Source organism: Sorex araneus, chromosome 4 (genome assembly GCF_027595985.1).
Source record: "Sorex araneus isolate mSorAra2 chromosome 4, mSorAra2.pri, whole genome shotgun sequence".
Classification (NCBI taxonomy): Eukaryota; Metazoa; Chordata; class Mammalia; order Eulipotyphla; family Soricidae; genus Sorex; species Sorex araneus.
In genome coordinates, this window is record NC_073305.1 from 133,899,566 (window position 1) to 133,926,062 (window position 26,497).

The 26,497-nt window shown below is 42.1% G+C and overlaps 1 protein-coding gene across 1 annotated transcript in view; it reads right to left on the reverse strand.

Annotated features, from left to right (window-relative positions):
• Positions 1-26,497, reverse strand: part of SCML4 (Scm polycomb group protein like 4) — a 120,080-nt gene that overhangs the window by 52,691 nt on the left and 40,892 nt on the right. Inside the window, exon 2 of the mRNA XM_004605704.2 lies at positions 11,635-11,849. Coding sequence (XP_004605761.1) covers positions 11,635-11,790 — 156 coding nt within the window. The 5' untranslated portion in view covers positions 11,791-11,849. The remainder of the gene's footprint in view (positions 1-11,634; positions 11,850-26,497) is intronic.

Below are 26,497 nucleotides of genomic sequence, written 5' to 3' on the forward strand. Positions count from 1 at the left end.
TCAGGAAACCTCTGCAGTACAGGGGATCAATTTTTCCTCTTAAATCATGCTCTCCCCCCTTCCTAACTCTCCCCACCCCTGTCTGAGGAAGGAGGGCTTTGCCCAAAGCTTTACTTGGGGCCACAGGCATCCTTTTTCCACACAAAAATCCCCTCAGGTTCCAAGGACGTGCTATGGGGCATAGTGTAATGGAAAAGTGAATACCTTACTGTGATTAACCTCAGACTTTAGCCCACAGATTGGCTTGTGGGAAATGCAAATCAGCTCCAACAAGAAGTTTGCAGGCCATGGCCTAATTTCATTGCTAGAAGCCAGACTGTCTCTGGATGCTCTGTGCTGTTTCTCAATTCCCCCAGCACAGAGATCAAACACTCAAGGGATGGGCCCCTTAGCCTTGAGGCCTGCTTTGGCATTAGACTCCAGGTCCTGGGTAAACAGTCCTTGCACTAAAACTTGCCTAAGGAAATAAAATTACCCTGGTAATACACAAGCCAACATCACAGTGAAGACAGAGAGATGCTTGGAGTGGGGTGAGGGGATGGTCTTGTGCTTTTCAGAAGGGTAATTGGAGCAGGCACAGAAGAAGGAGGCCAGAATTTTCTTCTACCCACCCTGTATTGCATTTAGAGGCACCTAGAGGCAGTGAACAGGGTGGCTGTTCTGCCAGGCAGGCAGAATGGTTTCATTTCTTCCTGACAGAAGAAAGCGAAAAGAGGGCAGACAATGAAACTGATATTCCATAAGACCAGGAGAAACAAGGATGGAAAAGAGAACAAAAAAACTCCATCACTGGATAAAGTTGAATTCAGAAAAACTGATAAGTCCACTAGAATTATTATTTTCAGCAAAGTGGTCTATAAGGTCCTTAGAACCACAACAATCGGGAGTGGGGATGGATTATCTCAAGAAAGGCTTGGTGCGATTCAGATCTTGGGTAGAAATTGCTGAGGGGACCATACTCTATGATATAGGGGGCGTGGGACTGGTCAGCCATGTGGACAAGAAAGGATGTATGGAATGTGAGCTACAGACACCAGTGCCAGGAGAATTCACTGCACAGGGAAGGCTTGGATCTGCCCATAGTGAAAACAGATTCCTCCATTTTTCCCTTGTCAATTGTCCATTTTAAACCTCCTTACAAAACCCAGCACTCTGTTAGCTTGAAATCTAGTGGTCGCTGCAAATTACTATTCAGACAGTTGGCAGTGACAACATCTACAATTCTTCTATCACACCACTGTCACTATCACTGTCATCCTGTTGCTCATCGATTTGCTCGAGCAGGGGCCAGTAACGTCTCTATTCTGAGACTTGTCATTACTGCACAGTGGTAGGGTGTTTGCCTTGCACGCGGCCGACCTGGGTTTGATTCCTCTGCCCCTCTTAGTGAGCCTGGCAAGCTACCGAGAGTATCTCGCCCCCATGGCAGAGCCTGGCAAGCTACCCGGGGCATATTCAATATTCAATATGCCTACCACACCTCGTCCAGAAAATGTAAAAACTCTTGAGGCCAAAAGAAAGTGTTGACAACCTCCAAGGTCAGAACCTGCACCTTCCAAAGGGCATAGCTGAGGTAATTATACCCAGAGCCCATGTGGATCAATGAGTTTTTGGATGTACTCCTCAAATCGTATCTGAAAATGTCAGGGTATCCTAACTTAGTGAATCATCTAGGATGAGAACAGATACAGCATAGGATAGTGTCCAAGATAGCACTACTGTGTGAGAATATATAAACTTCTAGATAGCAACCATCCTATGACTATGACTCTGTCTCTGTCTCTGTCTGTCTGTCTGTCTGTCTGTCTGTCTGTCTCTCTCTCTCTCTCATGTACTTCCCTATGCAGGAGTCCTTCCAATCTTTACTCAATAAACTCACTTTGAATCTCCTGTTAGGTAGCTGATTTTGGGTGTGTTCAGACAAATCTGGGGCCACTCAATATGGCTCTTCCTGCAGGGATTTACACCCACCCTTGTCTGTAGCAACAGTAAGTTAAACAGTTACACTTTCAGGAACAGCACAATTAATTATTAATATAGTCATTTAACTAAAAATTAAATAAATGGGGTCAGGAGATAGAACTCAGGTTGGGGTACATGCCTTGCATATGCCTGACTGATCCCATTGATCCACTCCATGGTCCACTAGCATCACCGGGTGTTACCGTGAAAGCCCCACGCCATGCTGGGATGGCCATGGTGGCTGCTCAGGACTTGCACAGCACCCGTCCTCAACCCTAGCACTAAACTGCCAGCCCAGCTGGCTGAGAACCTCTGGGAGTGAGTCCCAGATCCCCAGAACATAGCTGGGGAGACCATGAATAAATGAAAATGAAAATGAAAGGTGTTACATGTACAGGGCGCTAATTGAATAAAGCTTGTTAAAAACAAAAGTAATAAATGCAACTTGTCACTTCCTAAATATTTTGTAATTGTGTCTGCATAGGAATGGAATTACGAGGTGGCCTGTTTTCCAGCTCTGATCATTGCCATGTGCAGGGCACCATGCTGTGCCTCGAAACTGGCAGGTAAGGAAGACTAGAACACCACAGAAATGGGCAAATGCTGTAAATTCGGGCTTAATATACTGTTTAATTAATTGTAGACTTAGGAAAATGAGGAAGAAAATATTTAAATAGAGAATTAAACATAAAATTATGTCCTTCTTAGTGAAATAAGTGAAAGACAAGCATCTTGTGATGCCACTTATGTGTGGTATATAGAAAAACCAAATAAACTCAATAAAACCAAACTAAACTTTTAGACCATGAGATCAATTAGTGATTACCAAAAGGGAAGGAGGAAGAAAGGTGGGTAAATTGGGTAAAAAGAGTCAATTAGAGAGTGAAGGATAAAACTGTTCTTTCAGTGGCAAATTTAAGATATGATAGATACATGTTGATTTCCTAATTATTATTTTATTATTTCTTTTCTATTCTTTTTTCTTTTTAAAATTTTTTTTATTTTTTTTAAGTTACAAAGTTCTCAGGTTTATGTCTCAGTTATACAATATTCAAACACCCATCCCTTCACCAGTGCCCATATTCCACTACCAAAAACCCCAGTATACCCCCCGCCCCCCCACCCCCAACTGTATAACTGATGAATTTCACTTCATTTTCTCTTTACCTTGATTACGTTCTATATTTCAACACAAAACTCACGATTGTTGTTGGAGTTTCCCCCCAAGAAAGACAGTCCTACTACCAAGGAAGCATTTGATAATTATTTTTCCATTGCTGAGAATGAAGATATATGTAGCCCCACTGCTCCAAGTACATAACTCTTTTTTTTCCTTTTTCCATTTCCTTTCCCCCCCCCCAATCCCCCTTCCAGCGCCTCATAGTATGGTGGACGCCACGCTGCGTTTCTCCCTGAAAATGGGAAACAACTGGGAAAGAGGGATATTTCCTCTTCTTGGCCAGCATGGGGCTGTTCAGAGTAGTGAACTTTTAGTTCACAGTCCAGAGAAATGGCTGCTACTTTAATAGCCTTCAATATTTCAACAAAAACTCACTGTTATTATTTGGAGTTTTCCTCCCAAGTCAGACCTGTTCAAAAGGAACCATTTCACATTGCTGACAATTATAGATGTTAAGTTGCGCGGACGCTGCTGCGTCCGTGAGGTTTTGGATTTCTGTATAAAGTCCAGGGAAAATTCTGCCAGAAATTGCATAGCCCAGCTCACAGTCCCAGTGCATTGCTGTAAGAAGTCTCTGGAATCAAAGTCTTTAGGCGCAGAGGGTCCATTTCACTCTCAGCAGCTCTGAATTTATCTGGGCCAATGGCATGTATTTTATTATTTCTTATATATTATTTTATTATTTATGTTTATTATAATTGTTTTTGTTTGGGGTCCACACCTGGCAATGCTCAGGACTTGCTCCAGGTTCTGTGCTCAGGTATCATTCCTACCAGTGCTTGGGGGACCATATCAGATGCTGGAGATTGAACCTGGGTCAGTCACATAAAAGGAAAGTACCCTACCTGCTTTTCCCCAATATGTTGATTTTTTTTCTTCTTTTTTGGGGTCACACACAGCGATGCTCAGGGGTTACTCCTGGCTCTGCACTCAGGAATTACTCCTGACAGTGCTAAGGGGACCATATGGGATGCCGGGTATTGAACCAGGGTTGGCCGCGTGCAAGGCAAACGCCCTACCCGCTGTACTATTGCTCTACTATTGTACTACATCTGTAGTACTGTAGCATTGCTGTCCCACTGTTCATCGATTTGCTTGGGCGGGCACCAGTAACATCTCCATTGTGAGACTTGTTTTTATGTTTTTGGCATATCAAATATGCTATGTGTAGCTTGCCAGGCTCTGCGGTGGGGGCGGGATACTCTCAGTAGCTTGCCGGGCTCTCTGAGAGGAACAGAAGAATCAAACCTGGATCGGCCATGTGCAGGCAAACGTCCTATCTGTTGTGCTATCGCTCATAGGGGTGAATAGCATAAAAATTGGAAATACTTTGGTTTCCAAAAGCCATAAGCTATATCAGCAAATAAATCATTTTCTTAGGTGCCAGAGAGGTAATATAGGGTTAAGGTTCTTGCCTTGTACATCACGAACCCCAGTTCAATCCCTGGTCCCAAGCATGGTTCCCTGAACCTCTCTAGAAGTGATTCTTGCGTATAGAGCAAGAATAACCCCTGAGCCCTACTGGGTAATGCCCAAACACCAGAAAATAAAAAAATAATTTTCCTGATAAATGAGCAAAGTTCCAAGATATAACTTTGTGGTTTATATTTGACTCACTACTTAAGGGAAAATATTGATGAACATTCTTGTCTGAACTACACAAAGAACTTGGCTGGCATCCTACTGCTCTGGCCCCATAGCTGAGGCTTAACCCCTACCCTGTGCCAGGCCTGGGGTTGGAAGCATGGGGCAGCCAATGACCAGAGGACAGCCCCATCCTAGCTGTTCCCCACCCATTGCTCAGCCCCAGGCAGTGGCCCCACAGTCCTCTGTATAAGCATTTTCCCCAGGGGCGCTGATGGCACTCTCTCCCTCCCCGCAAGGGCAGGCCTTGAAAATGGGAACCGGGCAGTCACTGGATTCCCATTCTCTCTACAGCCTGTGGAGCTTGCCTCTAGGGCCCTAATGCAACACGAGCACTGGACAATCACCAAAAGCGCTGGAGCCAGTTCAACTGTTCTAATGAAAGCATGTTTCAGAAAGAGGCTTTCAACAAGTAGGGAGATAAACACACTCCTCTCTACTTAAGGGCGAGCATTCTTTCACTTGAAAGTCTTGGGAACTTGGCTTCTTTGTTACACACTCCGTTGAGAGCATATGCTTTGGAAGAGTGGGGCGAGGAAGGATGGCAATAAGAAGGAACCCTGTATTATCTCTCTGGCACCTAAGAAAATTATTTCTTTTCTTGTACATGAATACAAATGCTACATTTGTATTTCAAATACAAATGTAGCATTTGTCCATGTTTTTTTTTTTTAAATCACTTTCTTTGTCAGTGCCTTTTTTGCTAAGTGAAAGACTATCCTTAGAGTTCTCAGTGGAGGGTGCTGGCTCTTCTGGACCCCCTTATCTTTACCAGTGAAATCCCACATCTTAGCTGCTCATCAGGTTGGCTGATACTGCATTTTGCTGATGCCCTGGAGCTAAGTGTGGCCAAGGTCCCATGCTCTCCCCAGTGAGGGGTGTGTGCCCAGAGTTGGAAATTGCTCCCTCTTCTACTTGTCCATTCTGCTGGGGAAGATCAGCAGGGTCATGAGAACGGGGGAAAGGGGAGGTGGTGGCTCTCTATTCAGGGGGTGGTGGCTACTTCTGCTGGTGCTCAGGACTTTTTTCTGACTCTTTGCTCAAGGATCACTCCTGGAAGTCCTTCGGGGACTATATACAGTGTTGGGGATAAAACGCAGGTCAGCTACATGCAAGGCAAGTGCCTTTCCTGCTGTACTATGTCTCTAGACCCAGTGCAGCTATTTTAGAGCATGAGGTAGAGACTATTAAGATAGTAGCAGAGCAACAACAGAGAGAAGCCTGGGTTCCCCAAACATTGCTACCCTTCTGTCAGCCCTAAATAGCCTTTCCAAATTTTACTACCAGAGAGTAATCAGCCTTTCTCTTCTTTAAAGCATTTTTATTTGACCTTGTTATGAATGCAGGATTTGTAGTCTCAATGATACATACCATCATCAGCACTTTCAAACGTTTTGATGATTCGTTTTTAATATATTAGGGGTGAGATTCTTTCTGGAATATGTTTAACTTTTCTCAACTAATTAAACAGAACTAACAGTTAATTTGGTATTTGGTGGCTGGAGCAATAGCACAGCAGGTAGGGCATTTGCCTTGCAGGCAGCCGACACGGGTTCAATTCCCAGCATCCCATATGGTCCCTAAGCACCGCCAGGAGTAATTCCTGAGTGCATGAGCCAGGAGTAACCCCTGTGCATTGCCAGGTGTGACCCAAAAAAAGCAAAAAAAAATTGACATTTGGGGGAGTTTGGTTCAGTTTTCATTTGGGGGCCACCCTGAGTGGTGAGCTAGTGTGACTCCTGGCTCTGTGCTCAGCAGTGCTCAGGGAATTGTGCAGTGCTTGGCATGGAATCCAGGCCTCCTGTGGTCAAAGCGTGTTCTCAGTTCATTCAATGATCTCTCTGGCCCTGATTTAGTCTTTTTTAAGGACAAGGGGAAGGACAGTCACAGTTCTGAACAATGACAGACAAATCACCGGGGTATGAAGGTAAGTGGCCTCACACAATGGGGCTTGGTAGCTCTGGGCCTACTTCCTTCAGTTTTTCTGCCTCCTCTCACTTGCAAACTACCAGGATCTCATAAGAAAATGCACAAATAGTGTGCAGAGTTTCAAATGTAGACACACTCAATAAGTGTCACATATAGCTCTTCTTGCTATCAATTACTAACATATTGATTCATATCATTGCACAGTAGTAGTATATATTGGGGCAACTGGCAAGTATAAAGGCCCAGCATAGGGATGGAGAGATAACCAGGCGTTAGGGCACGTGCCTTGCAGATGCCCAGCTGGGTTTGATCCTAATACCAACTGGCCTCCCAAATATAGCCATGTGTGGCTCAGGGGGTTCCCCAAGCACTACTGGTGGTCTCAGAACATCATAGGGCTGGAGAAGCAGTGTAATCTCAGATCCTAGCACTGAGCAGTGGCCTGCTTGACCAGGAGTGGCCCCGGAGCTTCCTGAGTATCTCTTGAGAGGTTCTCCTACATAAAATAAATGAAAATTTAAAACCCAACACTTTTTTCTTTCTGCTTAAATCATGGTTTCAGTGTTTGACATGGAAGCCAGAACCCACACCCCTGGGAGGCACAATCAGCAGCTACAGCTATAGCCCAGTACCTGGGGTACCTTCTGAGTCAGGAAAAGTCACCTGGAGCCTCCAGGGAGCTCTAGGCTCTGAAGCTCTGTCTACCCACCAGCAGTGAATTTCAACAGAGAGGTGAATGTCATGTTTGATAATACAGGAAGGATGTTTCATGGCAAGTGGAGTGTGACTCTTCATTGGAAGAGTGGAGAGGATTTTGCTCTCACAGCAGTGGGACACCTCAGCAATGTGGGCACAAGACTGGGGCAAAAAGGGCCCCCAACCACACAAACTCTCCTTTTCTTCTCGCCATTCACTCTACTTATTCTCAACACTCAAGAGAAAGGGTGAAATGCCACAGCCAGTAGTATCCTGTGATGCTTGACTTGTGGGCAATAGGGCCAGCGGTTCTGTAAAAGGCCTGAGCACCTGCAGTGCCAGGGATTAAGCTGGGAGCCTCCAGGGCCAAGCTCTACTTATCTTTAAGGGAGAGTTTGGGTCTGAATACAGCGCAGAAAGATGTCCCATCTGCAGACATCATCACAGAGGTGATTAAAAGGGCAGCATGGAATAGCACTATGCAAGAGGGTCAGTCATCAACCAGCATGGGACTATGATAGAGCCAGCACAAACGGGACTCTTCACAATGTCCAGGAGAAGAGTCTACCAAAGATCTAAATATCTATCATCTCATTAGGATGATGCTGTTCATGCAAATAGAACACATTAATATTAATAACATTACCACAGCCACAAAAATTAGTGTTTATTACTTGGTAATATTCTGTATTACATAGAGAACAATTTTTCTAAAATATACTCTTTTCCAGAGTGGATAATGGGGAATGCTAGAATGATGTGTGGATCAAAACTAGTCTCTGGTGAAATTGGGGTGTGTGTGGGGAGGGCAGCTTAGAGAGATAGATTGCCAATGAAACAGGATCCTGAGTAACTTTTTGCTGAAACGGGGGCAGTGGACCAAACACACTGGGGAGTCTCTGCTAATTGTAATTATACTATCACCATAGAAGTATCTTATTATCATAAATAATAACAAAAATAGTTATTTTTTTCTCTGTATCCATCTATGTGAGCACAATTCTTCCCCTAAATGTCTTCTTCAACTTTCTGGATACTAAGCTGCTGTAATGAAGCTTGTGAGAATGTGTCGATGTATGTTCAATGAGAATGTGCAAAAATAAAATGAGTCTGAGAAAGGGGTTAAAACAGTTTCTTAGAAATAACATGTAAGATCTTCAAGATATACCAATACCATGTTAAGCTTGCTCAGGATTTTTAAAAACAGCGTTTGGATCCCCAACTGTGTCCTAGATAGTTAAAAGTACAAAATTAGAGGCCATTTGGTAAATGGAATAAAATTGTATTGTTTTCTTACTGGCTTCTCCACAATTAAAAGCTTTTAATTAATAGTAAAACAGGACTTCAGAGTCTAAGGAATTGTCAAAATTAAACCAGAGAGACTTCCTGGGTTGCTCATTCTATTTTGCCAAGCAAGGACATTTTAAAAACCATTTGAACTAAGACAATGCACAATATATAATAATTTTTTTAAAAAAAGGCTTTGTAAAGGACCAAATCCTGAACAATATACAGCATAACAAAATAAAATAAATATTAACACCAAAATAATAGAAAGCAGCGATTTCAAGAATAAAAGTCGACACTGCTTTTGTTTTGTTTGGAACCTTGTTTGAGAAATTGTCTCAAAGGTGCTCAGGGCTTACTCCTGGCTCTGTGCTCAGGGATCACTCCAAGCAGTGCTCTAGGGGACCATATACTATGTTAGGGATCAAATAGGGATCAACCACATGCAAATAAAAAAAATGCCTAAACCTCTATACTTTCTCTCTGGCCAAAAGATGGCCCTTTAAGCATGATTGCTTTAGTTTCATGAAGAATTCCTTATGGCTCTCATTTCCCTCCTGTCATCCTGAGTAGGTTGTAACTTCTCACAGTCTGGCATCTGCTTTAGAACAATTTCTTTCCCACACTGAGTCCATGGATTGAGTATCTGTTTAGAGGACCCTGGCCTGAAAGAAGCCTCCAGACATGGACCTAATACAAGGTGATGAGCTCCAGGGAGGGAATCAGACAGTGAAACATGGGTAGAGAAGAGGCTCTGAGGGTCCTCGACAGGGAAGTGTGTCAGCTGTATTAGGTGCCCATAAAGCAGCTCACTGCTCCCAAGCTTTCTTCCTACCGTGAGGTGTTTCTGAAAGTCAGAACTCCTGAAAACTGTCTTTTTTAGGAGACAAAGTGCCAAGTCGGGTTCATTCCATGGAGTAAATTTCCATTTTTCCTGGCCCCAGAAATGCTGAGTCTGTCAGTAATTTTCATTCTTGGGTCACAGTTCCCAGGGGAGTAGAAGAAAGGCCAACTATAAGAGAAAAGCTTTTAGTATGTTTCTTCAGGCCCTGGATCTGCTTCTGGGCTCCTCTATAAACAGAATGGCTGCCCCTCTCCAGCCTTCCAGATGCAATTCCCACATTCAGCAGTGGCGCGGGGAGCCCAGCAAGGAGAACTGCTCTGGGGTCAGCTCCAGAGACACAACTTGGAGGTCATTGTGCCCCTGAGGAAAAAGGAGGCATTCTTTGTTAGAAAATTAACAATGAAGTAAGCCAGAAGAAGAAGGATAAATACAGGATGATATCACTTATATGTGGTGTTTAGAGTAACTGGAAGAGGAAAGGGTTGAAAGGAGGGATGCCCTGATCACCCTTGGTTCAAAAATATAGGAAGGAGAAGGAAAGACAATGAGGTGGGGGGCAGGGCTAGAAGAGAAGAGACAGACGCAGAAGCAACAGGAGGTGAGGGCCAAAGTACATTGGTGATGTTAAGGAATAACAGCAAAATATCTAAACCACAGAGTCAAAAACACTGAAATCATGAGACCCAAACTTTAAGGACCAAGACCAGATGTCAAGATGGCAGGCTGGGGGTGGGGTTCTGAAGACACAACCAGAAACACTGGTGGAGGGAAGTTGACACTGGTGGTGGGATCAGTGGTGGAATACCATATGTCTAAAACTCAACAATGAATCATGTTGCTTTAATGAAATAAAATTTATTAAAAATATTTAATTAAAAAGGAGAAGAAACAAGAGTGAGAGTACAGTAGGTAGGGCACTAGTCTTGCATGTAGCCAACCCAGGTTCATTCCATGACATCCCATATGGTCCCCCCAGCACCACCAGGAGTGATCTCTAAGTGCAGAGCCAGAAGTAAGCCCTGAGCATTGCTGGGTGTGACCCAAAAACAAAGACAAAAAAAGAAAGAAAAGAACAAGTGGCAGAGGACTCTACCTCAGGAGATGGCTAAGAAAATCTTTCTTTTAAGAAAACCAAGTGACCCCCCAATAACTTTGAATAACCTCCCAGTCTACTGCTTTTATTTTCCATCAGTTCGAAGAACCAAGAGAGAAAGATTAAATTCATTACCACTCCTTCCAGGAGATTTTTCATTCTGCTGACCTGAGATAATTTTCATACATTTTCCCAAATATATGGGAGTTAATTGCCAATTTGTATTTTGGTTGGAGCAGTCAGAACTCAAGATGGGAAGAACATAAGCTCTTTATTTCAAGAAAAGTAAAAGAAAGAAAACTTCTCAAGCTCATTTGCCATTGCTAAAAGGTTTGTCTATAACAAGCTTTACTCCTTCTTTTCTAGTAGCCTCTTCAGAAATATCTGAGGACAGAAGTTCCCATTGGGGTTTGGACTCCTTTATGAAATTACAGTTGTTATATGGGAGGATTTAGTGACCACCCAATCTCCCAGACTTTCCACACTATTTATTCTTAAAAGGGTCATTGAATTTTAACTTTGCCTGATGTGGCTGGTGGTAGCCAAATTTGATGCCAGAATCTTTTATAAGTTGGAAACTATAAATTAACACTCTTAATTTTCATAGATTCTCCTGGTTATGGCTCTTTGGGAAAATTCTTCTGGACTCTTTGACCCAAATCCGCTCCATTATTCATTTTAATGTCTCAGGAACATCATCTGCTTCTACTGAAATAAATTCCAGAACCTCCGTGGAGGAACAGTCAGGGGAAAGCTGTCTGAAAACACTTATGTAACTTTGAGGTTTAAACATTTGTGTTTTGCGGTGACCCTAAAATCTACGTGTCTTACAACTTGCCCCTGTTGTGTCATTTGCTTCGTCAGCAGAGACGGCAGCTGCAAGCGGTGTTGGAAGAAGAGGCTTCGCCCAACATGTGTTGCACTGAGACAAACTTTTTCTCATGCTGTTTTAATGGCTGACAGTAGACACTTTGAAGAGAGGAGATGTCGGAGCCATACCTTATACCCGGGTTTCCGTCCTCTTTTCTTTGGGATCTTCGCAGCTGGTAAAGAACCAGCTGATGGAGAGTAAAGGTTATGAATTGGCACTTTCATGGGTGTTGCTTGGAGAGGCGGCCGACCTCGCTTTCTTCCAGGGGTCCTCTGAGACTGCATTTCTGCTGGGGCCAGTCTTGCAGAAGGAAGTGACAAATATCTCACAAGCAGAGGAGGTGCTGAGAATTGGTCCAGACACAAAGCAAAAAAAAAAAAAAAAGTGTTTGTTTGGTTTGCAAGGCAGACATGGATCTGGGTTGGTGATTTGGGCCATAACTACCTCCGAGTAGAAGGGAAGACCAAATGGGACAGAGCCCTGCTCGACCAGGAGCTTTGTCACTGTTGTTGGGGTCCTGGCATTATTTCTAGAAGAGCAAGTTCCCTGAGACTATCTTGAAGAAAGGCAGCCTATACTGGTTGGGTGGAGAGTATAGTAGATTCCCAGCTCCAAACACAATAGCTGGTGTCCTTAGTAAGAAACAACTTGGGCTGGATGTTAGCTCCCCCAGTTAATTCATCTTTGGACCTATAATAACAGTGTTAAATAAACACAACAATTGTCACTCCTATTTATTTGAGTTATAAATTCTATGGTTTTGCCTGTGGAAAAAAATAGCAGTAAAATCAAGTGTATCAAAGTGAAATACCTGCCTGATTAAAATGCAGATAGATTTACATACAGACATGTCATTTGGACACATTTAGAATTGCACAAATTAAATGGATACAATCCAAATAACAAACATAGTAGAAGAGTTGCTAGATCTATGGGTAATAAAATACTCAAGTATAAGAAGCTTTTAACAATACTCTTAAAATTTTGAGGTTAAATTTAAAAAATCACACCAATTACAAATAAAAATGATCTCAACTATGTGAAAATGTTCATGGTGGGAAAAGTGGAAAGAGTTGCTCATCATGTACAAATCTTTTCTCCCAAGAAAATACTTTTTGCATTAACATTTAAACTGCTGAGGAAAAGTTTCTCCAGGAGAGTTGCCTAAATCTTACAGCAAGACCTAGTTGGTGGATCACAACCCAGAGCACAGAGAGGTATTATGAACTTAGCAGACTCTGGAATAGTCAGGATTGTGACAAGTGGGACAGAGCTTTCCACTTTAACTTAGTAAAGTTAAGTGATGAGATTTTTTTTTCTTTTTGGGTCACACCCAGCAATGGTCATGGGTTTTTCCTTGGCTTTGCACTCAGTAATTACTCCCGTTGGTGCTTGGGGGATCATATGGGATGCTGGGGTTTGAACCCAGGTCAGCTGTGTGCAAGGCAAATGCCCTACCCACTATACTATCGCTCTGGCACTGAGATTCATTTTTAAGACTTAGTGGTACCTATCAATGAATGTAAGAAATTGTTGCTCAAAAGGCTGCAGAAATAACTAGGTAAAATTATGGAAACTTCATCTGTATCCTAATCTGAGCAGCACTTCAGGGACCATTTTGTTTCATTCAGGAGGGAAAATAACAGAGAAGAAATTCTTAAAAACCTAACAGGTTTTGGGCATCTTTTGCAGACATAAGATTGATTTGTTAACAATATTAATATTAAGTGTTCTGTCAGTAATCTTCATGATCTTAGAAATACCATGCTAAACAAATATAACTTTAAAGCATACATAACTGTATTGTCAAGTTACTTCAGATAGATAAGTTACTGAAGTTGTAGTTTCCCCATTTTGTTAAAGTAAACTACTGGAGATGGAGTTGGAATTCGGTTATAGAGTGTACATTTTGCAAGTATGAGGTCCTGGATTTGTTTTACAAGCACCGTAAGACAAATAGACAAAACAAAAAAGAGAAAAACTATGTCTCATTGATCCTAATGTCAATGAGTACTAAAAAACTACTCTGTAAACACATTGGATTTGCACAAGTGTACTTTTTCCCTCTTGATGATATGTTAATAGAACTGAAGGATATCTTAGAGTCAATGAATCATGATCAATAAAGATAAATCCAAGAACCATCCAATGTTTTCTAGTAGAAATTGTATTGTGAAATTTGGTCTATCCTGATCAAGATGCTCCCTCTTTGTTATTGGTTTATCTTTACAGACAACAAACAGAACACAGTCCTAGTCTGGAACATTTTCTTTCCCACCAAAATAACGAAGAAAGTTGTTTCAGAGTTAAGAAGATAAGAATGCATCTCAGCTTCTGTCAAACTTACCCCGTTCTGAGTTCAGTCCTGCTATCCTTACTTTTCTCGGCTACCTCCTACCCCACCCCAGTTTTGGCAGGCATTAACTGATGGCTTATAGGAAGTCCTCCTTTCAGGCACAGTGATTTAAGCACATTCCTGGAGCCTGGCCAAATTTTGTCCATCACTCTAGTCCACCACTGTACCCCAGAGTGCACCTGGCACCTGTTATAGAGGCTCCCATGAAGTCCAGCCCCTCTCCCAGGCAGAAGGCTCATAGCTGCCCAGAGACACGCAATTTTATGGTTTACACTTATGGAGAGAAATGCATCAACACAACAGAACATTTGGAGGTCAATGACACCTTCATACCATAAGAAGAAAAGGACAGCAAAACAATCTGATAAGGGGCTGGAACGATAGTACAGTGGGTAGGGCGTTGGTTTTGCATGCGGCCGACCTGGGTTTGATTCCCAGCATCCCATATGGTCCCCCGAGCACTGCCAGGAGTAATTCCTGAGTAGAGAGCCAGGAGTAACCCCTGAGCATCGCCGAGTATGACCCAAAAACAAACAAACAAAAGAGTCTGATAAATGGGAGGAAAGTTAATTTCTTTAACAGACATTTCCCTGAATTCTGACTCCAAAGTTGGGCCAATAAGAGTCAAAGTCAACACTCAAGAACCCTAACTCCTGAGTATTCATTTGTGTGCTGACATTTTGCTCTCTAATCCTATTCTCCACCCTAAATGAAACCAAGACTCCTTAGAATTTATTTCATATCTTCTTGAACTATCTTATCAGAAAAAAATATTATAAGAGGGCAAAAAAGCAAGTTTTAATAATGTACAAACCAATAATAATAACAGCGACATAATGAATTAAGATAACTGAAAAAATGAAAGTTTTATAATAGAAGACAAAGATCACCAACCTCTAGCTTTACTACACTACATTGATAAATATAATAATATATCGTTCATTGTTATTGTTAATAGGTATGAGAGCTTTATATGTAAGCATTTTGTTCCATTAATTAAGCACAGCTATAATGCCTTCCTTTCTACCTATGAAATAGATCAATATGGGTGCAAATAAATTGTAAATAAGCCAGCCTGTCCTGGGAAAATAGGAAGTGAGCCAGAAATAAGAAGGACCTTTATCCAGATATCTCCTATAGCAACCACATGGATAGCAGGCCCAATGACATTTTCAAAGGTGATAAATCTGCCAAAGGTCTTTAGAGAAATTGCATTTTTCAGCCAGAAGGAATAGCACAGTGGCTTAGAGCTTCTGCTCTGCAAGTGCATGTCATGAGTTCCAACCCCCGGTGTCCCACGTTCCCTAGCATTTTCCTGGCAGCTCTGCTCTCTGAGATCCCTGGTGCCAGAAGCCTTTTCTGGCCACACAAAAGCCAAGCCTGCTTTCCATGTGTGAGCACATCTGAGCTCAATGCCTTGAGAGCACTGCAACTGAGAAAAGATGAGCAGGCACCATGGCTAGGAAGCACAATCTCTAGTGGGCACGTGTGTATGCAGAGATAACCCCCACCCCTAACCCAAGCCCCACTCATGAACAGCACAAGCCTCACTTGTGGCCTCAAGTAAAAGTGTGAACCTGGTAAGCTCGCCTGCAAGAAACACAAATTAAGGAAACGTAAAACCTCTGTGAGCAGCACACCATCCCCACCAATGAAGGGAAGGGTGTGCAGGAATTTTAAAAATTAAGATTAGAGTTAGTAATTTGTTCAGACTGGTCTCTCAACCCCAGGGGTGAAGCTTCCAACTGCCTCATAAGCATATAGAGACCTCCTGGTCTTAGAGCTGGAAAGTCTGCTAATGGGGCAGGGTGGTGCAGAGGATTTCCTGCTTCCTTAATCATGTAATTTTATTGTTTTTTTGGGTTTTTTTCTTGCATCACACCTGGAGATGCACAGGGGTTACTCCTGGCTCTGCACTCAGGAATTACCCCTGGCGGTGTTCAGGGGACCATATGGGATGCTGGGAATCGAACCCGGGTCGGCCGCGTGCAAGGCAAATGCCCTACCCGATGTACTATTACTCCAGCCCCAATCATGTAATTTTAGGGGAGGCTCTAAACCTGTTCAAGAGCTTCCCTCCCGAGAATATTGGCATCTTTCTTTATTCTCTAGGGGTTCAGCTGCCTGGGTGACAAGACCCAAATTCACATATTTAAGAGGAAGGAGGAAAGATGCAAAGGCTAGAACTGAGAGGAAACACAATGAAATGGGACACTCATCCCAAGCAGCAGAATTTGGAAAGCTGTGAAGCATTTGCAAGTGTGACTGACAGGCATGTAGAGAGGATGAGTGATTTCCTGGCTGGGCAACTGCTCAGAGGAACTGTATATCTACCTGTTTTTTGGGACCCACTGGATATATGCATAAAACATCTCTCATCATGTTATGCAAAAATTTTAGAGCAATTGTCTCTCAGAGGAGGGGAGGGACTGCAGAGGGAAAGGAACTCTGCCCTGCACACTGTTTTCTGCTTTTTGAATCATGCATGCTGTCAAAAGATGAAAACAGATACAAATATCCTTGGTCTATTATCTTTAACTTCAGAGAAGAATGAGCAGCTGTCCACCATCTGAAGCTCTGATCAACCAGGCCAACTCTACCAGCTTGCAAGAGGTACATGGATCTGGGACTGGGCACCCTGAAAGGCTGATCATTGCATTCCAATAAATGGATGCCACCCTCATCACACCCTAAGGGTATGCATTTGAAAGGTGCAGGATGTAGGCAGTCTCAGTGATGATTTGACTGACCAGACCAATTGCATCTCAGGGGGTTCCCAGTGCACAGGAGGTATAGCATTGGGGGTGAGCGAAAGGATTGGAGGTGGGGGTGGAGGGAGCAGGGGGAATGGATTGTGGTCTTGCTCTACTTCTAATTGGCTGAGAAATGGAGAGTAGTCTCCCTATATCTCTGGGCATCTAGCCAACTCTGTACCCATATCAGTCTCTAAACACCCCGCTGAGTGGAGCTCTCAGATAAAGAGACAAAAGCTCTTGTTCCATCTGTCTCTTACATCAACAGTCAGCAAAAGCTAAAAGAGCACCTGTTGGATTTCAGTTCTAAGCATTTTAGGTTTAACATTGGGTTGTCCCTGCTCCTCCCACAGAGATTTAGGTTTATTGATTTACTCCTGAGGCACACCCAGTTCCATCAGGCACTCCCAATCTTCTGTGTTTGTCTTTAACCTCTCCTTTGTGCGCTGCTTCCCCTGTTAATCACATCTATCCCCAAATCAGACCCTGTAACTTGTAAAGTCAAATTCTTCTCCGGACTCTGGATTTTGTATATGTGAGTGAAATATTGCTTTTCTCTTTCTTTTAAGTCCTTTGCATAGGTAATTTTAGAGCAATGTCCTTTTTGTATAGACACAGGAAGAGAGATAATGCTATGCTTTTAGTAACATAGGAGTTAATTGAATACCAATAATATTTACTTCTGGGCAGCCATCATATTTACTTGACTTAAGCCTCAGCTGGGGTCCCAGCAAGGGACAATGGTGGAACCAGGGAAAGCCATAAGCTTCCCTGGCATCAAAAAGGAACAGTATAAGCACCATAAGAAATACAATAATTTAAGAGCACAGTCATTGAACAAACTGACATGACCAAAAAAGTAACTTACTGAATAAGGACCCTGCTGGTGTAGGAAAGACTAATCTGGCCTGAGGACTGTAGTCTGGAATATGTAGTGAAATGTCCCCAGGAAGAGCCACCCTTTAGTCTTAATATATCCCTTACTGTGCCCAGACAGAATGACTAGAAATATTATTAAGAAATAAATTTCAGATGACTGCTTAAATGGATTTCTGTCTAAGGAAAGGAGAAAGCAATACATACTTAGATGCAATTCCACCCATAGGTTTGGATCTCTTAGCAGGAGTCTATACATACACTAAATTTAAATCTTAAAGAATGTTCAAGAGTGTTGTAAGCAGCAACTCACTAATTTGGGCTGTCTCTGCTCAACAGTGGCAACAGCAATCTTCTGTCACTCTGTCTCAGAACTCATTCCACAGAAAGGCACTTTTTAGATAGTGACAAGTCTTCATTCTTCTTCTTCTTTTTTTTTTTTTTGAAAACCACCATTTCCTGTTTTGTTCTCTATTTATACTTTTAGTTTTGAGAAAGCACTAGTGGTTTGGTGCTTGTTTCTAGTTTTATCTACAAAGCTCTCTTTTCAAGATGCTGCTTCTGGGTAATATAAACCAACTGTAGACTTGGGATCTGACAAGATTCAATTAACACGAGTAACTTCTCTTCAAGTCAGCGCCTTACACAGCGGGGTTTCCTTTGCTAATCTCAAAGATTTATGAAACCCTTAAGCAATCACATCATCAATAGGTGCATTTTCACACTGTTTCAGGCACATACTTGTTAGATCAAAGTATAGAGATGCATGATATCTTCAACATGATCATCTTTGCAAACTCTTAATGTATTTATTTATTTATTTATTTATTTATTTATTTTTTTGCTTTTTGGGTCACACCCGGCGATGCACAGGGGTTGCTCCTGGCTCTGCACTCAGGAATTACCCTTGGCGGTGCTCAGGGGACCATATGGGATGCTGGGAATCGAACCCGGGTCGGCCGCGTGCAAGGCAAACGCCCTACCCGCTGTGCTATTGCTCCAGCCCCTCTTAATGTATTTAAAGCATTCTTCAGTGCCATGTACAGAGACATATCAGCTCAGCATTTTCCCTCAAAAAAATCACAGTCTAAGAAAAACAAACCATCTTGAGCCCATGTTTGCAGGTCATATCAATCAGCAGAAAAAAAAACTCTTCCACCTTTTGGGCAAATAAAGGAGAGAAGCATTCTTGAGATAAATTTAAGCACATATCCATATGACCCCGCAATATCATTTCTGGGAATATTCCCTGGGGGAGCAAAAACAGAGGAGAAGTGCTGTCTATGCTTCTATATATATTGTACACTATTCACAATGGTTAGAATATGTACCCAAGAACATATTCTAACTATGAGTGGATAAAGAAACTATGGTATACAATGGAATACTATACAGCTGTTAGAAAAAACAAACCCATGAAATTTGTTTATAAGTGAACGGATATGGAAAGTATTTGCTGAATAAAATGATTCAGAAGGAGAGGGACATAGAATGATTGCACTCATTTGTGGGACTAAAAATAAAAACATACACAAAATGAGACTAATACACAAGGACAGTAGAAACACGGACCAGGAGTAGGTTCACAATTGGAAGCCTTCCTTAGATGCTGGGGGAGAAGGCAGTTGGTATAGAGAAGGAACCACTGTGGCAATGATAGTTGGAAATGACCACTCTGGATAAGAACTGTGTGCTGAAAGTAGATAAAGGAACACATATGTTAAGCTCTCAGTATCTGTATTGCAAACCATAGTGCTCAGTGCTCAAAAGGTGTGTGTGTGTGTGTGAGAGAGAGAGAGAGAGAGAGAGAGAAGAAAAGTGCCTGCCATATAGGCAGGCTGTGGGGGTGGGGTGGCATTTGGCAGAAGGAAAACTGAGGACATTGGTGGTAATGGGAAATGTACACTAGTGGACGGATGGGTGTTGGAACATTATATGACCAAAATCCAATCATAAACAGCTTTGTAACCATGTATCTCAAGGCTATTCAGTTAAAAAGATATTTAAATAAAAAATTAAGCACACACGATTCTCTAAAAAATGATTGTGCTTCTGCATATTTGGTAGTTTAACATTTTGCTTCCCCAATATATATTCAGTGGTCAAAAATCAGTGATGGGTAACAGTGCTCAGGGGTCCATAAACAAGGTTAGGCAATGGGAAGTAAGAAGCTAAGCAGTGTCATTCTTGACCATTTATGTTCTGATATCTATAAAATGGAAACATCAGTGGTTGCCAAAGTCATAAGATCAGGTCATTATGAGGATATGAAGAGAAGATCAAGAACTCATCCTAATCTGCAAAGCCCTGTGTGATATAAAGCATTGCTATACCAAGACATTATTTTCTTTTTGTCCCTCTGCAAAAAACAGAGACAATAAGAATCCACTGTTCAGCAAGCTCGTTTGCTTGTTGTCTCATAGACAACAAGCAAAGGATAAAGTCAAAGACTTGGGAACCAAACTTTGGAAATACACCTCAGGTACCCAGAGAAACTGAGCTTGCCTCTTCCTCCAGAGCATCCTGTGGTCCAGCTCTTGTCTAGATTAAACTCATCTGCAGGTAAAATGTGACTGGTTCCAATGGGGAGGTTTTCAGTTCCCTAGAAAGCTGTGATTTGGGGATGGGGGTAGGGGATGCAGCCCTTGAGGCCCAAAGTGGGGAGCAGCAATCTCTACACATCCTTCCAAACCAGCTTCCTCTCCCAGGTTCACAAAGAAAACTCACACAGGTGCAAATTAACACCAGGTCCAGGGAGAGAATAGATGAAAGGAGGGGGTAGAGCAATAGTATAGCAAGTAGGGAATTTGCCTTGCATGCAGACAACTCAGGTTTGATCCCAGCACCCCATATGGTCCCTTGAGCACTGCCAAGAGTAATTAATGAGTGCAAAGTCAGGAGTAACGCCTGAGCAGTGCTGTGTGTAGCTCCCAAAGAAATAAATAAAACAAAAGAATGAGTGAAGGGGAAGAGGGGCTGGAGCAAGCACAGAAAGATGCTCTGGTATTCTCTCTATGGTAAAGAAATTGTTTCTGACCACCAAGGATCCCAGCAGAGCCTCCATTCCCTATTAGTGCAGTCACAGCATCATCGTACCAGGGACACAGCAGGCAGTTCACTATTGCTCTAGTCATGTCCTTCGATCACCCCTTCTCCACAGCCTATAGCACCCACAGGACCAGAACCCCAGAGTAGTTTCTTGATCCTTGAGAGAAAAGAACTGGCCTGAAATGAACTTTTTTCCTCCTTACTCATTCCCTTCAATCATTTGACAAAACACTTGGGTACCTACTACTTGCAGAGATTATGACCCCAGACTTTCTTGGGGCGGGGAGAAGTGTGTGCTCACACACACACACACACACACACACACACACACACACACACAGAGCCCCGCCCAAGGGCTACTGAACTGAGCTTACAGACACACAGTTGAATTCTCCATTCAGCTCTGGCTGAAGAAGCCTCCTGCCACATTTCACAGCATAATCATTGCAGATCTTACAGTTTTTTTGTTGCTGCTGTTGTTACAAAAATGTGGAGTGTGACCATTCCATTATGTGAAGCTTAAATTAATTTTTAATTGTAGCTAGCTAATATATTTATAATAGTTAATGTTAATGATTTTGATGTATAGTTATCACACCTCACCACCACCAAAGTATATATTAATCTTCACTAATGTCTTTATGTGACTGCTAGTTCAGCTCTTCATTCTATTCTATCCCCACTTAATAATTTTAGTTTTGTAATCCAAGGCTAAGGGTTTGTAATCATTAGATAATGTCTATTCTTTTATTTTGTTTCTATATATACCACACACGAGTGAGGTCATCTAATATTTGTCTTTTTCCTTCTGACTGGCTTTATTTCACATGGAACCCTCCAGTTCCATGCATGTTACAGTAAACAATAAAATTTCATCTTTACTGGCTGGAGAGATGGTACACAGGTTAAAGTGCTTGCTTGCACATGGTCAATCTGGATTCTACAATAAGCCCTGACAGTTATTACTGAGCACAGAGCCAGGAGTAAGTCCTGAGCACAGCCTGGCATGACTCACAAACCACAAAGAAAAAAATAGAGTTCACTTCTTCTTATACTGCTATACTACTTCATTACATTCATATATATGAATACAATGAACATATATATTATATATGAATATAATGAATAGATATTAATAGATATCACTTGGGCCCTGGAAGAAAGGGGGACTTCTCTCCTGTTTCTTGGAGTCAGTACTTTGAGTCCATGGAAGATGTAGAAGTAGAGAATGAAAAGGGCAAGGATATATCCTTTGCAAAAATGGGCTATTTTTAGTAAGCAAATGTGCAAATTAGAAGATGTATCTTTTCAATAGACAGGGAACACCTGTGAAGGCAATTAGAGGCTGCCCCCAAAGCCTTGTCTCTCTCTCTCAGAGAGCCCGGCAACCTACGAAGAGTATCTTGCCCACATGGCAGAGGCTGGCAAGCTACCCGTGGTGTTCTCGTTATGCCAAAAACAGTAACAGCGACGGTCCTCATTCCCCTGATCCTGAAAGAGCCCCCAATACGCCATTGGGCTACACTAGCACGTGACAGGGACAAATGGAGACGTTACTGGTGCCTGCTCGAGCAAATCGATGAACAACGAGATCACAGTGATACAGTGATACAGATATTACCACCTCTTTATTTGTTTTTGGACATTTTGGGTTATTTCCATATACTGACTACTGTACTAAGTGCTGCACAGAATATAGGTGTGAATATATCTTTTAGAAGTAATGTTCTTGTACTTGGGGATTATATGCCAACAAGTGGAATTGTTGAGTCCTCTGGATGCAGTACTCATGGGGAAGCCAGAGTCAACACCTAGTGAGCCTCAGTCCAGCTTGAGGGACCTGGCCCCAAAATGACATAGTGCTCAAACTTGTGTTTCTGAAGGCCAGTGGGAGGGACAGTGACTACAATGGAAGAAAACTCTCAGAGCTCAAAATGAGCAGAGAGTAAACCCCCAAACAACAAAACGCTAAGGAATAAGGGTAGCATGTGTAGGAGAGGTAGCAATGGGTGGGGCATTTGCCTTGCACATGGCCAACCCTGGTTTGATTCCTCAACACTTCATATAGCCCCGAAAGCACCCCCAGGAAAGACCCCTGAGTGCAGAGCCAAGAGTAAGCCCTGAGCCAACGTCCTAATGTCAGATTACCATATTCCCTTAGAAGGACCTACTGATTTGTTTAATAGTTCCATAATGGATCATTCACCTCCAGAATGTAACCTGCTTTGAAAATTTGGACCGAATATATCCCTTTAACATCCTAGTATATTTCTCCTTTATATCATTACTCAGAGATTTCCAGCAGCAGCTCCAAGCTGCAAACTCCTAAGGCACAGAACAGAGTGATACCACATTAGACCTTGGCTTTTCGGGGAGTAAATTTCCTTAAAGTGTGAGGCTTCACCTAATGAAATGTATTCAGGATGAAAAAGAAATTTGGTTAGAAATCAGAAGAATGCTACTACCATGAACTGTTTTTCTACAGAATTTCCCAGGATTGTTTTGGGGATCAGATAATAAATTTGAGGAACAGAACAACAGCATTGGGTAGGACTCAAACTAGCAAGATACCCCCAGGTTCCAAGTGGTCTAATTGATGACGGCCGGCACCAAACTATGGATTGGCTACAGTGGCATGCTCTAGTCTCCAGATTGGGGGTGCTTTATTTTGTTTTATTTATTTGGGGTTTGGTTAGGACATGGTTAGTTCAAGTATAGTGATGCCTGGGGTGGTGTTCTGGAGGTGTTCTGGTGAGCATACAGTGCCAAGAATCAAACTGGGCTCCAGCATAAGAAGCACATGCTTAGACCTTTGAATTTTCCCTTTACTTTCCATTGCCCCATTTTTCACTCCCAGTTGTTTGCTCCTGGTGACATGGATGAGAATTTTGAAGGTAGGACTAACATATTAGTAAATCTTACAAGTCTGAGAGGGAAGCTAAGGGAACCAATTACAGAATTAAGGCTCAAAATTTTTCAGTTCAATCAATCAAGCTAAATTTTTTTTCAAACTAAATTTGTTAAAGATAGGGAGAGAGAGAGTACAGTAAGATAGGCACAACCTTACACAACCTGTCTTATCCCTAGTCACTGTCACTGTCACTGTCATCCCGTTGCTCATCAATTTGTTTGAGTGGGCACCAGTAACGTCTCTTATTGAGAGGCTTATTGTTACTGTTTTTGGCATATCCAGTACACACCGGTAGCTTGCCAGGCTCTGCCGCGCAGGCTAGATACTCTTGGTAGCTTGCCGGGCTCTCCAAGAGGGGCAGAGGAATCGAACTCCGGTCGGCCGCGTGAAAGGCGACTGCCCAACCGCTGTGCTATCCAGGAGTAACCCCTGATCAGTGCTGGGTGTGATCCCCAAATCAAAAAAAATTATAAAACATTATTCAGAGATTATAGGAGACAGTTGATAGGAAAGGTTTTTTTTGTGAAAACAGATGTACGATTTTAATGGCAGGGCTTATTTAGACTGATGCAACCATTCCATTCAAAAGTTCATGGAATACAGATTGTACAGTGTCTACATAAACAGAAACAACAACTTGTTTACAGAACATCTGGAGTTTTACGTTTGTCTCTAGAGGCAAAAATTAAAATAAATATTGAATCCAAAAGGAGGAGAAAAAGACAAATGGCAACTTCTCTTTGTGGAACAGTTGTGAACAACTGAAGAGAAACAATGAGACTAGAGAAAAGATCAATTGTTCCATTTGATTTTACAAGGCAGAACCCAGTTATAGCAAATAATTCTGATGATCCCCAGGGATCCCATCTCCCCACCATTCACATTCACACTGTGGCAAGAATTTCAAGTATTAATTCAAAGGGTAATGACTAGAACTCTCAAGAAAACTCAGAATGGGAAAGCCCGAGTTAACTAGCAGTGGCAAGAAGTGAATATGGTAACATGGAGGACAACCCTTAAGACTCCGGGACAGGAAATTTGCAGGCACATGAAACGCAGACACAATAACTGGGGCAATACTCAACACAAGCTGAACCTTTGCAGAACAAAACAATTGGAGGCATTCTTATGGCTTCCAAGAGCTGAGTTGTTCTCATTATGAATCAAGTTAAAGGACATCTCCCTGCTTGCATCCATCTCTTCTGTCACTACATTGGAGGTTGAGACACAAATCTCAAATTCTAAGTAGCTCAATTAAGCAAGGATATTTAAGCCTAGTGAAATAAGGTTAGTGTAGAGAAAGGGTCGGGGAACAGATTATTCCAAACGTCAATCCCTTTTACTGTGGTTGTGTCATCAGTCTCTAGTTTTATTTTATAAGACTTTCAAGAGTGTCTTCATGATGGGACCTGAGGGGCAGAGGTGGTCAATTTAGAATGAAACCAAGAGATGTGATCATCACAACAGAGTGAGGGACACAAAGAATGTGCCCAGCAGACAGTTATTAGATTAGTTTGCACTGAACTAGATTGAATTGAATAGATTTAAATGGAAGCACTCAGGATGCGGCATTTAATAAACCTTTGTCTTATTGAACTGGACTGGCAACATTAATCATCGTAAATCCATATCCTGGAACACAGTGCAGTCTTTTAAAAGAGCAATTCTCTGCTACAAAACCGCCCCTTCCCCAACTGCCAGTACAGCAGAGGAGCACATTCAGGCATCTCTGTGTGTTTACAGGGAAATTATTCCAGTATTTATTATTCCTATAGAAAACAATGATAAGAAGTAGTCAGAGCATATTAAAGTTATCCCATTTGTATGTGATCCCAAATGCATAGAAAAAAGAAGGCATGTACATCCTTATCTTAGAGACTATCTTGTTCCATTTGATTAAAATCTACTTGAGAGCACCAAATGGTTACATACTCAAATTTTACATTTTGATGGCCTAATTGGGTGTTTGAATCACTTTTTAGCACTGCCATGATTCATTACTACAAGTTTGATGGTTTAGAACAACAGGATTATATTTTAGGAGGCTGGAAGCCTGAAATCAAGGAGTCAGTTAGATTGTTTCCCTCTTAACAAAAGATTTTTCCTGAGGAAGAATCTGAGAACTGACTCCATCCCTCTTTCCTACCTAGAGTGGCTGCAAGCAAGCCTCCATGTTCCTTGGCTATTGGCCACATGCCTCCAATCTCTCCCTCCATGGTCACCAGACTTTCATCCCTCTCTGTTTGTCTCTGGACCTCCACACAGCTATCAGATCAAAACACTCATCACAGGATTTATGATCAACTCTAATCCAGTATGACCCCATCTCTAATTAATTACATCTGCAAAGATTCTCTTCTCAAATCAGGTCACATTCTGAGTTTCCAGATGGGCACTGGACCTTGAGGAGGTCAGATTCAATTCAACACAAGGGGCCTGCATCAACCTTTCCACTGGGGATCTGGGGAACATACCACCTTTTAGCAGGCACGGTGGTAGCAGAGAGAAAGTACAGGAGGGAAGGAAGATGCCTTGCATGTGACTTGCATGAATCAATTTTGGTTCGAATTCCTGACACCATATGTAACCCCCCTGAACAGCACAAAGAGAGCCTAGAGCTAGGAATATCCTCTGAGAACTGCCAGGTATGGCTCCAAAAAAGGACAAACCAAAAAAATTACCCACTTCTCAGCATGCAGTATGCCAACTAGCCTGTAAATTTCTATGGGAGCCTTTTGTTATAATATAAAGGCATATTTAAACATCCTTTCTGTAAAGGAAGAAAATATGATAGCCCTTTTTGTAATGTCATTATAATTTTTTACCCACAGACTAATTAGTACAATTCAAGTTTACCATTTAACTTTGTTTTTCTTTTCAAATAAAAAATAATTTTTAATTTAGGTATAACTTAAATACAGTGAAATGTACAGATCTTTCCTTTATTTTTATTTTTTTTGGGGGGGGTCACACCCAGCAATGCACAGGGGTTATTCCTAGCCCTACACTCAGGAATCACTCTTGGCGGTGCTCCGGGAACCATATGA